The sequence below is a fragment of the Poecilia formosa genome, unplaced genomic scaffold (genome assembly GCF_000485575.1).
Source record: "Poecilia formosa unplaced genomic scaffold, Poecilia_formosa-5.1.2 Scaffold77, whole genome shotgun sequence".
In the NCBI taxonomy this organism is placed as follows: domain Eukaryota; kingdom Metazoa; phylum Chordata; class Actinopteri; order Cyprinodontiformes; family Poeciliidae; genus Poecilia; species Poecilia formosa.
Genome location: NW_006800016.1, coordinates 1,718,183 through 1,734,407, shown reverse-complemented (window position 1 = coordinate 1,734,407; position 16,225 = coordinate 1,718,183). Strand labels below are relative to the sequence as shown.

Genomic DNA, 16,225 nt, shown 5'->3' with positions numbered 1-16,225 from the left:
GCTTCCTGTGAAGGTTTATTTATTTATTTTCGTGTGCGCTGCAGGACATCAAGCCAACTAAACCTATGAAGGTTATTGCATTTCAGGATAAACATAGTTTATAAGTTTACTGCTCATAAACTCTTGACTTTCTTGGCTTATTTAGAGAGATGCAGTCTTATTTTTACCACAAGATGGTGCTGCAGCACCAAATAACAGCAGAAAACTCAATTTTGAAGAAATAAAAGCTCAGATTTAGTCAGTTTCATACAAAGTGCAACAGTTCCTAAATATTTTTGTGACTTTATGAACCAGGATAAAGGGCAACAGTTCAGATTGTCGCATAATGTGAAATAGCTGGTACTATTTTACCAAATAGTATTTGGTATTTAGGAGCAAAAATCATTCAAAATCTGCTCTGATAATCTGTAAAGGAGAGCCTAACCCGGTAGGCCTTAAAACTTTTTTGTAAACATCAAAAAAGGGAAAATTAGCAACTATTTTATCTACAATATTATTAGAAACTATGCAAGGAAAATCTGCAGAGTGAAAATAATTTATTTGAAGGAATAGTAACAAATAGGACTATTTTTTTCAGTAACAGTCCAATCAGATCTGATTTAAATGTTCTGTCCCTGTAAGTGTTTAATATTCATCTAAATAAAAATCAAAATATTTGACTCTGCCATGCTTTGTTCATCCTTTACTGGAGATATTTATAATCTCTCAGTAATTTCCTTACAGTTTACATAAAAATATAATTATTCAGACTCTTTCAATAGTTTTGCCCTTTTTCACTTCCTTCAGCTTGATGTTAGAAACTCTTTGATGTTGCTTCCATGTTGAAAAAAAAATTATATATAAAATAAGACTGACTGGTAGCGATTGGTTAATAACATCTACCAACAATTGTTTTAAGTGTGTGCCTCATAAACGTCACACAAGTTTTCTATTCTTCCCGTTATTAATCATCATTGCATTGACATGCATGATACAGAGTTGCTGTGTTTAGATGACATTCAGTTTAGTTTACTGGAAATAAACACCTCCACATGGTCATTTTTCAGCCCCCAGCTCTGCAGAAGCTCTGACGTTACAGCGGGGATATTTGGTGAAAAAACGTCCTGAGTGACGCTCTTTTTTTACGCGCTTCTACGTCTTTAGAAATAAGATGTGGGGTCTGTAGTAAAAGAAATAAACCATCGCATGTAATTAAATGAGTCACCTAAGAGCAGAGCTAAAATCAGAGTTGTCCAATTCATAACCAGGCTGAATGATACTTTAAAACCGCACTAATGTTACCAAAGCACATTAAATAAAGTTTTGAAGTGACATGTCTTAGTTTTATAAACGTGTGGAACAAAGAACATAAAAGCACCTCAAACATATTCTATTACTCACCAGCTTTTATTTGAGTCAGTTTAGAGGTGGGCGATTTAAAGTTTTATCAGGATAACTTGTGGTACTATTGTGATAACGATAAAAGTGACGATAAAAACCATTTATTAAATTAAAATTCTTATCATGAACAGATATTTATCGCTATAAATGATAATGCGATAAAGTTTCACCCCCAGATCAAACACATACATTAGCTAAGGGTCAGAAAACTGAAATGATTGCTATGCTAACGACCGTGATGCTAATAGTGTATTCCACACTTAAGCCTTTCAGATTGATAAGCTAATGTTAGCCTGAAGCAAAAAGTCGTTTTCAGATGATGATTTGGCTCTACCTATGTGAACGGATGAATATTTTCTCCATGTTTTGTTTATATATTTTGAAAAATTACCAGCTTTGACAAGTAATTGATAACAGCTGGAAATCAACGAAGCTTCATTTACTGCTTTCGTTAGTTTTTAAGCAATGTAAGGAAGATGAACCAAGCCTGGACACACTGAAATACCAGGATGGTGCGTGTAGAGCACAAAGCAAGCCCTTTGTACGTATCCTTCTTCCAAAAATCAAATTAATATATGGTATCCGATTTGGAGACTATCAGATATTAAATTGATAAAAATAGACACTACGCATGATCAGAGCCAAAAGGACGAGAAACGAGGCCAAGGAGTTGGGGAGGAAAGCGGGTCTTTCAGGCCGATCTCAGTTTGACTCACGGTTCACAAATTTTAATATTATTTTAAAACTACAACAGAAACAGAGACGTTATAAAATTTATTTTATGGTGCTTTAATATTGGTATGTTGCGGGAAATTAAACTAAATCGTATGCGGTTTACGTAACCACATACGCTTTCGTCCAATAAGAAGCGGAGAAGCGAATATGACTCCCAATGACCTTTTTTTTCCACATAAAACTATTATCTTCGTGCCTAAAACATTCCTGTTAAGTTGTAGTTAGTTAAATGGAGTTTACCGATGGAGCTAAATTAAGGTTATAACGCACATGCGTGTTCGCTGTAGCTTTATTATTTGCTTTACTGTTGAGTCCTGTTAAGCCGTAATCTAAGCAGCTACGAAATGACAAATAAGTGATAAAAGCTAAGATCAACAGAGTTTCTATATTTGGGCAAACGAACCTCTCTGGTGGTGACAAAACGGCTGAAGGACAATATTGCTGCATGTCTGTGAAGAGTGTGGGTGAGATCTGATAGGAAGAGGCGGTTCATCCATCACGTCGCTTACTCTGTCTTTCATCCACTTCCACGCTGCTGATCCTCAACCTTTCAACTTCTCCACGCACCTCTGTTGTGGAAAAGTGCTGCTCGGATACAGATACAGATGGACTGCAGACATAAACAGCGGGTCGTGGCTCCCGTCCTTTGGCTTCTGGATCCCACAGCAAGCCAGTTCACCGACTCACACACGTGACACACGGCTGGGAGTGGGCGCGTGTTCGTGGAGGCACATGTGGGCCCCCGTCTCAGCCCTCACTTGCATGTGTGCTGGGGGCCTCTTTGTGCTGCGTAAAAAGCCCACAATCATGTCATCTTCCTTTCAGCGCAGCTGACAATCTGTGGCCCGTCTCCCACTGTCAAAGAGATGACTCAGAGCATCACTCTGCGAGGCTGCGCCGCGGCCCCGAATGCTTAGCGACAGACTGGCAAGCAGAAGGAGGAGGGGACGCAACAGCACCGACTGTGAACGCAGAGTAAAATCTACGACGAAGAAATCACAGAGGAGACGTGTAAACCAGGAGTGGATGTTTGTTATGTCACCCCCATCACCTGCAGCAACAGGTGTCTTTCCTGATGCCGAGCAGCGGAAACAGAAAAAATCCAGTGAAAACCAAAGTAGAGCCCAGGTTTCTGTTTATTGGGAAGCTGCACTTTGCAAAAAACAATCCAATAACTGTTGATTTGCATGTTACTTAACATCAGCAGACGCTGGGGCCTGGGAGGAAAAAAAAAACAACAACCATTAAATCATTTTGAAACGATGAAACTGCTAATGAGGCGGTCTGAGAATGCCATTATAATACATTAAGTCAACAAGCTGTGAGAACGCTCAGCTGGCCAACAGAGTGACTTTAGTCTGTACAGCAGCTAGTACTCAGACTCCACTCGCAAAACGTTTGCATGAAATAAACTAAAGTAAATCAGAAGGCTTGAAAGTGAATAAAGAGATTTTCTTAAACTTTTCTATGTAATTCTCTTAGTTTACTTAACAGCAAGGAAACTCATCATAAATAAATATGGATGAGCTGGATGCTAAATCGCATCTCACTTAGTGAAACATCCAAACAGTAAAGACTAAACGTTCTCACAGGGAGGAAAAAGAAAACACAAGATGCATGCTTATAGTTTTCAGGCAGGTTAGGGAAGAGAAAACAAGTTGTGTGTATGTCGCTTGCAAAACTCCTCTAAGGTAATTTGTGATACTTTCTTTATATAAATAAAACGTCACACTCTTGTCTCTACATCATGGGTTTCAGCTCCCCGTCCTCTCGTTGATTGTTGTTGTTCTTTCTACTTGAGCGCTTGACCACTATGATGAAGACGAGAACTGCAACGAGAGCAAATATGTATGAAGTCAGTTGAAGCAGAAACATTTAGACACAGAAAGGTTTTTTTCAAACCTGACTCAGTTTCACCGCTTCAGTCAGGAGAAAATGGACAAAGTGTAACTATTTAGGGAAGGTTGCCCAAAATGTTAAAAACTGAGTCACGGAGTTTAAAAAGAATTTCACCAAACACTAAAGGAAATTAAAAAATATTATTTTAAAGGGACAGTGTTATGTGTTTTTCAGGCACATAGTGCCATTTTACAACACAATCAAGTAACTATCTTACCTTCAATTGTTATAAAAATGCAATATACAGCTCTGGAAAGAAAAAAAAGTGACCACTTAAAATGATCAGCTTCTCTGATTTTACTTTTATAGGTATATGTTTGAGTAAAATGAACATTGTTCTTTTATTCTATAAACTACTGACAACTTGTCTCTGAAATTCCAAGCAAAAATTCAGTATTTATTAGCAGAAAATGAGAAATGGTCGAAATAACGAAAAAGATGCAGTGCTTTCAAACCTCAGATAATGCAAAGAAAACAGGTTCATATTCATTTAGAAACAACAATACTAATGTTTTAACTCAGGAAGAGATCAGAAATCAATATCTGGTGGAATAGCCACAAGGTTTCAATGGGGTTCAGTGCAGTGGAGTCTCTTAATGTTTTCCAGAGCTGTATATATCAAACATCACTTAAAAGAAATCCAACTTTGATATTTAATGGCTTGAAATTGGGCCTCTGTCTCTTTAAGAAACACTTGTTCTTTCTAAAACTCCACCTTCAGTAAATCATCACAACATCACTCCTCTATTAAACCTTTAACAAAATTTTTTCGTAGCTCATTTAATGAGCTCAGCACTTCCACCAGGTGTTTGCTAATTGCTGCTGGCTAGTCTGAAGGAGCTGAGTGGGGGAGTTGTACTGGAGGGCTGCTCTGTGAAGTGAAAGCTTGGAAACTGCAACTCTGAGGATAAGCTAGGTTCACCCAGGCGTTTTTGCACAGATGAATGGTTGCCATGGAGACTAAAGGATTTCTCAAACATGCGCAAAAAAATCAAGGCAACACTCCAGGTATGTTTTTGATAACATTGATGGAATAACATAATAACATGACGTAAATCTAAAAAAAAAATAAATTTTACAGAATACTGTCAGTTTAGTCTGATTTAATATCATATAGAGAGAGAGAAAACGTTTTTTCTGTAGTATGTCTGAACCTCTGGTTTCAACTATATGTCTGACTTACCACAAAATCCTAGAACGCCGACTAAGATCCCAATGGTGAGTCCCATCGGAGGCTTGAAGCTCTTTCCGTGTGGTGGGAGGTAGCAGTAGCCGAAGGTTGTACAGTTGCATATTTTCACTGGAAAGCAGAACGGAGACATGGAGTGAAGCATCATTTTGCCTGAATTTAAGTCCTTCTGTCCTTTATGTGTCCACGTTCTTCACTTTTAGGCAATGTGCCGCAATTTGCCGTCATTATCTATCAGGTACAAGAACTGAACAGAAAAAGAGCTCTCCATAAAAGAAAAAGAGAAAAAAATGAGGTTTAGTTTGAAGACAATTTAAACAAATAAGTTACCCTCAAACGGGTTTGGGATGCCCATCCCTGCTCTGTCTGTAACGGTGATCTGAAGAGTGTACGTTCCTTCCTTCAGGGGTTTTTTGATCAGCTGCAGCTGAGCAGACGAATCTGCACAGAACCAGGTCAGCAAAATCTGAGTCAAGAAAACCACATCTCTGGATCATCTTTTTCTTTTTATTTAACAAGCGTACCATCAAGATTCGTCAGCTTCCAGTTGGGAGATTTCCTTGCAAAGGAGAAAGTAAAAGGACCAGAGAAGGGGTCGTCGTCGGCGTCGTTAGCCTCGATGATGAGGGGTTTGATGTTCTGCATGCAGATGAAGCCATTGCTCTTTGTTAGTTTGGGAACGTTGTCGTTGACATCCAGCAGCCGGACGTGGACGACGCGCTCGGAGGACTTGTCAGGATTGTCTGTGGAGGCAAATCAGAGACAACGCTAACATGGACATGAAGACAAACAAAATAGTTGATCCATATTTACGTAATGTGGGGCAAACTTAATATTTAGGCCTCATTTAAATATTCATACATTTAAAATGTCAAGACAGCTTTTACTCCTGGAATATTCAACTGAGTTCAGAAGTGGAGGATTTCAAAGCTTATACCAGCATAACATTTACACTTGTCAAATCTGGACTGGATTAATCTGCATTAAAAAAGCATTTTTTTTTTAAGTGTGTACTTTGCCTTTTTTTTTTATTCAGTACTTTGTTTGGCTTTAGAATAAGAACCACAGGTGTTTAAAACCTGCTGAAAAAGCAGTAAAATGTCAAATTTATTTTATTTCTTAAAGAGTTTCTGAAAGTGCTTGATGAGTGATTCAGGTATAAATCACAGTAAAGACGCTTTATTTTCAGAGATCATTAATTTTATTTTGTGTTAAGGATATAATGTGGCATCTAAGCATATTTCCATGCTATGTTTAGGTTCTTTCATCTCCATCCAGACTTGGAAAAGGACTAAATTAAATTCCCTACCAGTCCTCAGATCTACATTTCCCAGTAATTTGCTGCTATTTTGCCTGCACTCACTCTTCTCGAAGGCCGTGACAGTGACATCAAAGGTCTCCAGTGTCTCTCTGTCCATCTTGGTTTTGGTCCTGATCTCTCCAGTGGCAGGATTGATCTCCAGCCAGCCCTTATTGTCGCCGTCCAGCTTAAAGCTGCACACAAACACACAACCATCAGCAACCGCTGGAAACCACAGCTCAACTGTGACAAACACTCACTCTGAACTTGTGACCTGGGCAGCAATTGTGCACAAAAATAATCTGTAGTTTTCTTCAACAGATTAACAAGCTGACATTCAAGCTCTAGAACCAGATTATCGACTAGATTTACAGTGATATGTTTCTGTTGTCTGCTGTTGTAAGCTTGGTCAGAGAACAGTGGGTATATTTAGCAACTTCAGCTAAATGTATTAGACTTGAGGTAAAGAAAATTTCAGAATTAAGTTAGAAAATAAAACAATGAACGATGTGTGCTTGTGAAATTGCCTCTTGAGACACAGTTTAGGGGAAAAAGAAACTATAAAAGCATCTCAAGATTAAAGCAGCCTTTCCATCCTGCATCTTGTGTTCCTCTTTAAACGTTCATCTCTTCTTTGACGGACTGCCGAAAATGAAACATTATGACATCTAAAGCAGTTTTGAGAGAAANGTCCTGTGTGTCTCTGTGTTGCCCTGCGACAGACTGGCGACCTGTCCAGGGTGTACCCCGCCTCTCGCCCGGAACGTGAGCTGGAGATAGGCACCAGCACCCCTCCCGACCCCACTGAGGGACAAGGGTGAAGGAAAATGGATGGATGGATGGATGATGTGTGTTTGTGAAATTGCCTCTTGAGACACAGTTTAGGGTAAAAAGAAACTATAAAAGCATCTCAAGATTAAAGCAGCCTTTCCTTCCTGCATCTTGTGTTCCTCTTTAAACGTTCATCTCTTCTTTGATGGACTGCCGAAAATGAAACATTATGACATCTAAAGCAGTTTTGAGAGAAACAGCTGAGCCCTCTTTACCCGATCTCTTCCCCTTCTGGGTCTTGTGCGTTTACTTTCAACAGCACTGAACCCTTTGTGAAGTTTTCTGGGACGGCGACATCCACAGAGTCCATCGTGATCTCTGGGGCCTCGTCCACATTGTTGACGGTCACGGTCAGGGTGGTGGTGGATTTGCTGGTGTACTCCACACCACGTTTCAGCGGCTCTGTGTTACGAGCATCGATCTGGAGGTCAAAGGTGGAATGGGACTCGAAGTCCAGAGGCTATGGAGGCAGAAAACAAACTGCTTAGAGGGGCTGGATCAAACAGGTGGACATTGATTTTTAATTCACAATAAGTCATTTGTATTTCGACATTAAAAAAACAATGCAGCAAAAACATTTGTTAATAAGTGTTCAACTATTTTGTTGTTGTTTTGTTTCTCTTCTGCTTTTCTTCTGCTTTTTTGTTTTGTGTTTGTATTTCCTCTAATTCATGTTAAGCACTTTGAAAATGTGGTTTATAAATTAAATAAAATTACCTTTACCTTTACCTTACCATAGGGCCCCAAAGTGTCCTTAGCAACATAATTTTAGGAAGAAATACCAGAAAACAATTATTTTTCTGTCCTACCATCACAAACGTAAACACATATTTTGCTATACTCTACTGGGATCACATGTTTTGGTCAGATAAAGCTAAGATTGAGCTTTTTAGCAGCAAACAGTTCACACTGGGTTTGCCATGAAACAAATGCACATGAACACATGCACATGTACGATGGAGGATCCATGAGGCTGTGGGCCTCTTTATCCCCTCAAAGTTCTGCTAACCTTGCTGGAGAGCTTTGCTTTAAGATTCCTAATGAACCAAAAGACATTTCACCTTTGCAATGACGACATATCCGACTCCTTTGCCGTCAGATTCCACAGTGAAGACGTCTCCTTCGTTTCCGCTGGAGATCTCGAACCTGATGTAGGAGCTGCCCGTGTCGGGCTCGTCTGTGTCCGTGGCTGTGATGGTCAGCACCGTGACGCCCACCTCAGTGTCCTCCGGCAGACTGTGGTTCCCGTACTTCAGACAGAAAGCACCCTCAGTGAGAACATCATCCAAGCAACACCACTAAAACTAAACAATGATCGCTGCACTCACGTAGCTCTCCTCAAACACGGGCTCCTCCTTGTTAACGCCGATAACCTTGATGATCACCTTGCAGATGGTGCTGAAATCTGGGTGCAAGAATTCATTAAAAGATGAAACTCTTCTAAAGTTCACCTTAAGATGTGTTTGTAAACGGTCTGAGCGTTACCTGAGTCGCTGACTTTGACATCTAGGTTGTAAATATTCTGTTCTTTCCGCTGAAGCGAACGCACCGCCTGGATTCTTCCATTGGTTTGGTCAATAGAGAAGCTCTCAGGTGAGCTGGGTGGATCTTGTGAGCTGATGGTGTAAGTCAGTAAAGATCTTATAGTTCCTGGTTGGTCGTCGTCATGGGCCTTAATCTGTCCCACTTCACTGCCTGAAACAAAAAAGCAACAATCAGAGTAATTCAGAAACTTGGTGTTAAAGGGCTCCAAAGATGCTCCAAATTAGATATATTGACCAATTAAAGCTGCTTTATGTAACTTTTATATGTAAAAAAGGTTTTTACATATTTGTTAAAATTATCACTATGCCTTCAAACAGACAATCTGTGAAAAAAATCAAGCTCCTCTGCATTCTTCATATGGACCTGCTGTCATCTGAACAAATACACCTCTCCATCACTACCGGTCAGAACCAGGAGGAGGGTCTTAACGCTGTCAATCACCCTTGAGTATGTACTAATACATACACAAGGGTGTGTGATATTCTAGTTTTAGTTTGAACATCACAAAAACCTGGCTGGAGCAATAGCGAGATGAATAAAATCTTTTGCAGCTGCCCCATTCTTGGTGTTTTGTTATGTAATAATCACAGCTTACCCATTGGCTCGTTCTCCTGGATCTCCATTTCAGTTTCCTCTTTTTCACACACAGGCTCGTTGTCATTCACGTCCGCCACCAGAACCTGAATCTCCATGGGTGGGTCCACCTCATTGTCATTGGCGTCTTTTGCAAATACAACTAAAATGTACTGAAACAAGAGCAGAGTGATGAATGATGGAGCTTTTCTAATCCGTGTTGTTAAGGAGTATTTTCATGGCTGTGTTTTCTACCATGTCTTTCTCCTCTCTGTCCAGCTCTTCTGTCAGAAGTATTTCTCCATTTTCTTTAATCTGGAAAGGGAACCTGAGCTCTCGCTCCTTCTGCACTAAAGAGTAGCTCGCATCAGGGACATTAGACTGGACCTGGATGCAGAAACAAAGCAGAGTATGAGAGTCAGGGTCTGCCTTTAGAGTTGAATTAGTGAGATCATTTTATATTTTTGTGTTCTGACCTTAGCAATAACACGAGGATAATCTCCTTTTAAGTTCTCCTCAATAGTTAACGGCCCAGGGTTGACCCACAGGTTGGGCTGCACAATAATGTGAACTCTGGCGTATGCACTCAGGGCCGTCTCTTTGGCTCCTTCCAGGTCCTGAACACGGACTAACAGGATGTAGTCGGGATCCTCCAGAGGGTCCAAGTTACGCCTCTTCATCTCTAACCAGCAGGAAGAAAACTAAGATTAGAACCGCTGTATATCCAGGGTACAAAAACCCCCTCAAAACATTGAATTTGGTGATATTACCGTAACTTGTCTCCCTGACTGAGCTCAGATTAACACCCAATTATCCACATTTTGGTAAACTTGAATCAAAGTGTATCAAAGTAAAAGATGTTAGCAGATGATTTTTAGGCCCAGACTGATTCGAGCATCTGGGATTTCAGGGAACCAACCTTGTGTTGCTACGCAGCTGAAGAATGGATTTTGTTCATACGGGATTTTCTCTCCTGGACAGTAGTCGTCAAACTTTGTTTTCAGGGAATCGATGCTCCGCTCTTCTCCCCTGGAAAACTGGACTCCTGGTTTGGCCTTCAGCATTTCTTCTCCTGTTGAAAGAGACACTGATTAAATATTGATTAGCAATATTTAATCTGAGATGCTCAAATTTAAAACTGTACAGTTTCTGGCACATTTAAATTAGTAAGAGTCAAAATCACACGACAGATTCAGGAAATCTGCCTCCAATCAGCATTAATCTTGGCTGGACAGGATGATCTGTGTAATCTGGATTTACAATGCCGCTATTCTGATGGATTACAGGCAGAGAGGACAGATTACAGACTCTCCCAGAGACGGTGAACCTTGCTCAGCTTTGCCCAGCCTCGGGTCTGTGCTCATGTGTGAGGATGAATTTCATTTTACCCTCTTCAGTGGTGGAGATCTCTCCGGTTTCGGGGTCAATCTGGAACAGGAAGATGTCGTTATTGTTGGGGACCTGGCTGTCCAAGCTGTAGCGCAGACGAGCGTTCGCAGTCGTGGGGTCGTCCTGGTCGGTTGCAGACACTCGGACAAACGGGTCGTCTAAGGAGACAAACAGAACCAGAGTTATGCTTATTTTACAGAGAAACATCGACAAGAGTCATTTAAAACAGGCCCTGGATCAAAGGTGGGCCTACAAAAATGATCATAGATTCTTAAATAAATAAAGAACTGGTATGTTTGACTCCTTACTGGTTTCATAATCTCAAAATAAAACAAAATAAGTAAAAATAAGAGAGAGATTCACAGCTAATGTGAGCAAATCTGTGGACAGGATAATTACTAGTCCTTAACTCCACAAATCTGGCCTTAATAAAAGACTGTAAAGAAGAAAATCAATGTTAAAGTAAATTTTCTTACGTTTAGAATTTGTATAATATTAGATATTTATGGATTACAATAGGCTTTATTTAGGCGAGTTGATCAATCTACTGAAGTAAAACAAAAGCCTGCATTTTAAGATATATAAAATTGTTGGTATATTTTGAAACGTATTAAATGTCTCAAATATGCATAAAAATAACAACTCTTCAACAGCAGAAGAAATTAAAGATCCTATGATGAAGACTGATGAAAATTCACCTGGTTTTCTCCTTTCCCGAATCATAGCTGTGTAGCTTTCCGAATTGAACCGTGGAGGGTTGTTGTTTACATCCAAAACATTTATCTTCACAGTTATTGGGCCGGCCACTACATCCTCATCTCCCATTCCCTCCACCTGGATGTAAACACACACCATGCTGCTCATGAGCTGCGTCTCCACCACAAATCATGAGTTTTTAATGCTTGAATAAAAGACAGAGTTTATTACGGTGAACTCGTGGCAGGTCGTCTGAGACCAATCGAGAGGTTTGTCCAGGTAAAGCCAGCCGTCCTTGGACATTTTAAAGATGTCCGTGCCGTCTCCGTTCACGCTGAAACTAGTAACACCTTCAGGGACCTCAAACTAAACAGTGGAAAACGGGAAATACAGGAAAACAAAGATTAGACTCAATACGAAGATATATTTCTCTCTTTGTTCTTAAATTTATAAAACGTACCACAGAGACCTGACAGAGTGACTTTTTCAGCTTATTCAAAAGGTTACAAGAAAACTTAGATAATGACTAATTTTATCACCAGCTGTAATTTTCCTCTCAGTTAAGGTCTTACACTTTCTGTGTTGGATTTGTGCTATTAGCTTGTGATTTTAGAGCTTTACAGTTTAGAAACGTTGGTTTCTTTTCGCTCCCTGTCACATTTTATTCACTACTTTTTATTACAGCGACAAATTAATCAAAAAAAACTTTCTAAACCTAACCTGTAATGTGAGTACATTTATTTAGTGGGATAAAAAAAAAAGAATCCCCTGTTAAAGGAAATAATTTTTAAAATAAATTCATCAGTGAGACAATAAATGGTACAGTCAACAATTAAAAAATAATCAGAGGTTATGAAAACCTTTCATTAATAATACACAACTTTCTTGTTCTGGGGTATAAATATGAGGTGAAGCAGAGGCCCACTTCTCTTAGGAACACTTAAAAAATGGAAAAGATGTGTAAACGTAACAGAATGTTAAGGTAAATGTGTGCTGAATTTGGCAAGTCGGAAAATGACAATAAAAATAGCTATTTGGACAATTATCACGACAAACAGAGATGATAAATAACGTAAAAACAAATCTCTAAAGCTTCATGTTAGTCGTCTAAAACATTTTTACCATGGGTGCGATTAAATCTGTTTTCACTGTAAAATCCATAAAGGAGCAAAAAAAAAAAATTACACTTTGGACATCTGAAAATCTATTTCTAACATGGAATACATTAAAAAACAGAAAAATCATGTTTGCTTTCACTTTCTAAGTTTATCACATTTCTTCTAAGAAGCAGGTTTACGAAAAAAAAAAAAGCAAAAAAGCTCAACCCAAAGAGCTTCCACTGACAAGGTGCTTTGAATGCAGCATGTGTACAAGTTGAAAGTGGTTGGAGATAAATTGGGGAAGGACTAAATATAGAGGAAATAAAAAATACAAACATGGTGATCAGTAGAAAATGATCATGACTCAATGCTAAGTTGGCCCTCAACTGCAAAAACAACCCAAATAGAGTTCATTCACCAGAATAACTCAAGGACTCCTGGTACTCTGGCTTCTCTTCATGTTGAAGAAACAAACTTGTAGAGAGATTTTTTTTGCACATGGTCAGAAAAATTACTTAAGAAAGGATTTTGTTTCACTGGATTTGGCCGTTTTTCAGTGTAAAGAAGTCTTCATACAAATGCACATCACGCTTTGCAGATTTTGTTTGTCTGAATTAAAAAAACATGGATTGTTTTCCTTCCACTTCAAAATTATGTGCAACTATTTCTGTGGGTCTGTCACACACTGTTCCACTGAAATACATCAAAGCTTGTAGTTAAGATGTGAAAAAGTTCAAGGGGTGTGAATACATTTCCAATGCATGTTGCTGTTTATCAATTAACCACATCTTTACGTGTCCTAACTACTTAAAAAGAAAAGCAATTTGAGACTTTTGTAAATAATAATTACAATAACAAAAACTCCCAGTTTCAGGATTTGGTATTTTGTCTTTTTTTTTTTTCAAGTTTATTTAACTCTGGTTTCCTATCTAGACGTTTTGGACGATCCAAACTTCCCTGATCTTTTCCCTCGTGTGTTTTACCTGATGCACCGGATAAGGCACTGGCGTTGCCTCTTTCACATCTAATGTAACGTCCACAAACGGGCCCTTCAGCTCCTCCAGGTCCATCCCTGCAGCCTGTCGAGGCATGAAGAGACGGGTCAATCATTCTCAAGTACAGCAGAGCTGAAAGTACAACTAAAAGTCACACAGAGGCGACGTTAATCTGGTCAAACATTGAGGGCAGTTATTTATTGAGCCAAAAATGCTTTCTACATCCCTGTTGAGCGCAGAAGAGCAAAGTCTGAAGACAAACTGCAGATTAAAGCTTCCTTTAAAGGCGTATCATCACACAGAGAATAGCCGCGGTACATTAAAACGCTCCTCTGACGCTCCAGATGTAAGCACTAACACACATCATTAACAGCTTCATGGTTGAGATGAATATGTATCAAGGGCCGGCAGAGGCAGCAGTTGGCGGTGCTATGTACTCACAATGCTGAGCAGGAACGGGAGCAACAACAGATGCACCATGGGTGTCATTACCACAGGCTGCGAAGGAGGAGGAGGCGAGGTGGGAGAAGGGAGCAAGAAAAACAAAAGTGACAAAATCAGAATGGATTTCAAGCAACCAAAAGCATCTAATCTCTTTTACCTCGGCACCTTACCAGGTGTCTGCATGCTTGTTGTGTAAAAATGCTTTAATCTGTGTAAAATGGCTCACTTAAATCACTTATTTAAACTCAGAAACAAGCTACATATGACTTTAATACGAATGAATTTGCTGTTTTCAGCTCTGGGGATTTTATACCAAGGTTGCCAAAGTTCAGCATCTTCTACATGTTTATAGGAAACTTCATTATAGCTACTGATGGTTCATTTAAGGCCTGAAATCCAAGTCTAAGAGTCAAACCTTTTCGAATAAAGGGTTTCCATGACGCAGGAGATAATCTGGGTTTATAATAAGAACACTTTGATTTAAATTACCTAGAGAAACTAAATGAATCAACTTTATAGGGACAAAATATTCTTAGGTGTAAACATGAGGTTTGTTGTGCTGCATCATGGGTCTTGCAGTTTTGTCTATTTCCTCATTCACAGCAACAAGTTACTGAGTGAATAAATATCATTGTATGCTTTTATATTTACAAATGTTGACAGAAGGAGGAGAGAAAAAGCATCTAAATGTATCATATTACTGCAATGCCTGGCCATATTTAAGCATTTAAGGTTATTTAAGACTCTGAAGAAACACATTTTTATCTTCTATCTTCAGCACAATGAGTCACTGATTCACAAAGACATCGGCTACACCAAAAGGAAATTTGTCCTTGAGTCTGCACGTGTGCACACTCGGAGCTGAATGGGAGCTTTAAGTTCACAGAGACTCCACCTTCCTGGTGAATCAGCGACCTGCCCTGCAGGACAAACTGAAAGCCAGCTGGTTTTCTGTCCTGTAAATCAGATCCTGCAGGGTTGAACTGTGACAGGCCGTTTAAAGATCCCTGCAGGGTCATATTTTAATACTGCCTGAATGGCTACAATAAAGTTTAAATGTGTATATATATGGACCAGTGTGATCCATGTGGGATTCGTTTTATTAAAAACAACCCAGCCTGACATGAACTTTGGCAGATTTACAGCATAAAAGCTCAGTTGAGATCACATATTGTGGTAGATTACTGTTTGAATAAATGTAAACAGAAATACATATCACTACAGAAACACAAATAATAAGAAACCTGAAAAAAATTAAAACAATGTAATTACTAGAATGGTTTTTCTTTCATATGAATATGATGGTAAAGCCCCTGGTTTGGGACTTGCAGGCGAAGGAGTCGAGTGAAGTCGACCCATTTAGTGAAGGTGACATTGACTCTTGGCTGATGACCTTTTCTGATGACAACACACTTAGTATCAGCACAATCACCAGAGACTCCTAAGTAAAAAAAAAAAACCTTGTTCTTTGAACATAGTTCTACTATTGAACATCAGATTTAATAAAATAATCAGTCTGTTTATTGGTTCAATTTCACCTCACTGGTTACACCCTATCTATCTATCTATCCATATATATATATATATATGGGTCAGTTTCATAAAAATCAAATAAGGAAGTGATTTGCTGTGAAGATTTAACTCTGAAACTGAAACTTAGAACGGCAGCACAATACAAGGATTTCAGATTATCTCTTAAACCTTCAGCACAATGACTAAACAGTCAAAATTCACCATTTATTATGATAAATACAACATTTTTATGCATTTAGTAGCACATATAAGAAGCAACCTCAAAAGCAAATCAGCAGGAGTTCATATATGCCAACACCTTGTTCTCGGCCTCGCCAAAGTCAAGTCAAGATCACAGTAATCTGGCAATAATCTGAAAATGCTTGACAAATGTACCAAATAATCTACCAAAGTCAATTCGAGCAGCTCTGTTTCCCTCTATTTTACACCCTAAAGAAGTTCAGCTTCAGCAGGCCGAGCCCTGACACAGAGAGCGAGACAGAGGAGACAGAAGTGACTTACCTTACAGCGGCGACCAAGTGAGCCAAACCTCAGAGCGATCTGAACAGCTTCATCCCTCTGGTCAAACGTTAACCCGGGTGTTAACCATCGTGTTTTATTGGACCTAATGATTGTC

At 39.3% G+C, this 16,225-nt stretch overlaps 1 protein-coding gene across 1 annotated transcript; it reads right to left on the bottom strand.

The window, feature by feature from the left end:
• Nucleotides 1-3,233: 3,233 nt before the first annotated feature.
• Nucleotides 3,234-16,167, bottom strand: cdh17 (cadherin 17, LI cadherin (liver-intestine)). The gene is made up of 19 exons (XM_007556252.2): nucleotides 16,111-16,167; nucleotides 14,074-14,130; nucleotides 13,621-13,716; nucleotides 11,769-11,903; nucleotides 11,540-11,675; nucleotides 10,841-10,999; nucleotides 10,372-10,524; nucleotides 9,929-10,134; nucleotides 9,708-9,839; nucleotides 9,475-9,625; nucleotides 8,820-9,029; nucleotides 8,663-8,739; nucleotides 8,396-8,584; nucleotides 7,550-7,794; nucleotides 6,567-6,697; nucleotides 5,728-5,946; nucleotides 5,534-5,644; nucleotides 5,198-5,314; nucleotides 3,234-3,944 (listed from the first exon to the last, which is right to left on the bottom strand). The coding sequence occupies exons 2-19, from the start codon at nucleotides 14,119-14,121 to the stop codon at nucleotides 3,856-3,858; spliced, it is 2,604 nt and encodes an 867-aa protein (XP_007556314.1). The 5' UTR covers nucleotides 14,122-14,130; nucleotides 16,111-16,167; the 3' UTR covers nucleotides 3,234-3,855.
• Between the last annotated feature and the right edge of the window lie 58 nt (nucleotides 16,168-16,225).

Bases quoted from the DNA above. Each gene is read 5' to 3' on its own strand.
- cdh17 (XM_007556252.2), bottom strand. From the start codon at position 14,121: ATGACACCCATGGTGCATCTGTTGTTGCTCCCGTTCCTGCTCAGCATT. The intron at 13,717-14,073 runs GTGAGTACATAG...ATGCCTCGACAG, and splicing joins TCCCGTTCCTGCTCAGCATT to GCTGCAGGGATGGACCTGGA. The intron at 8,740-8,819 runs GTAACGCTCAGA...TCTTGCACCCAG, and splicing joins TGTCAAAGTCAGCGACTCAG to ATTTCAGCACCATCTGCAAG.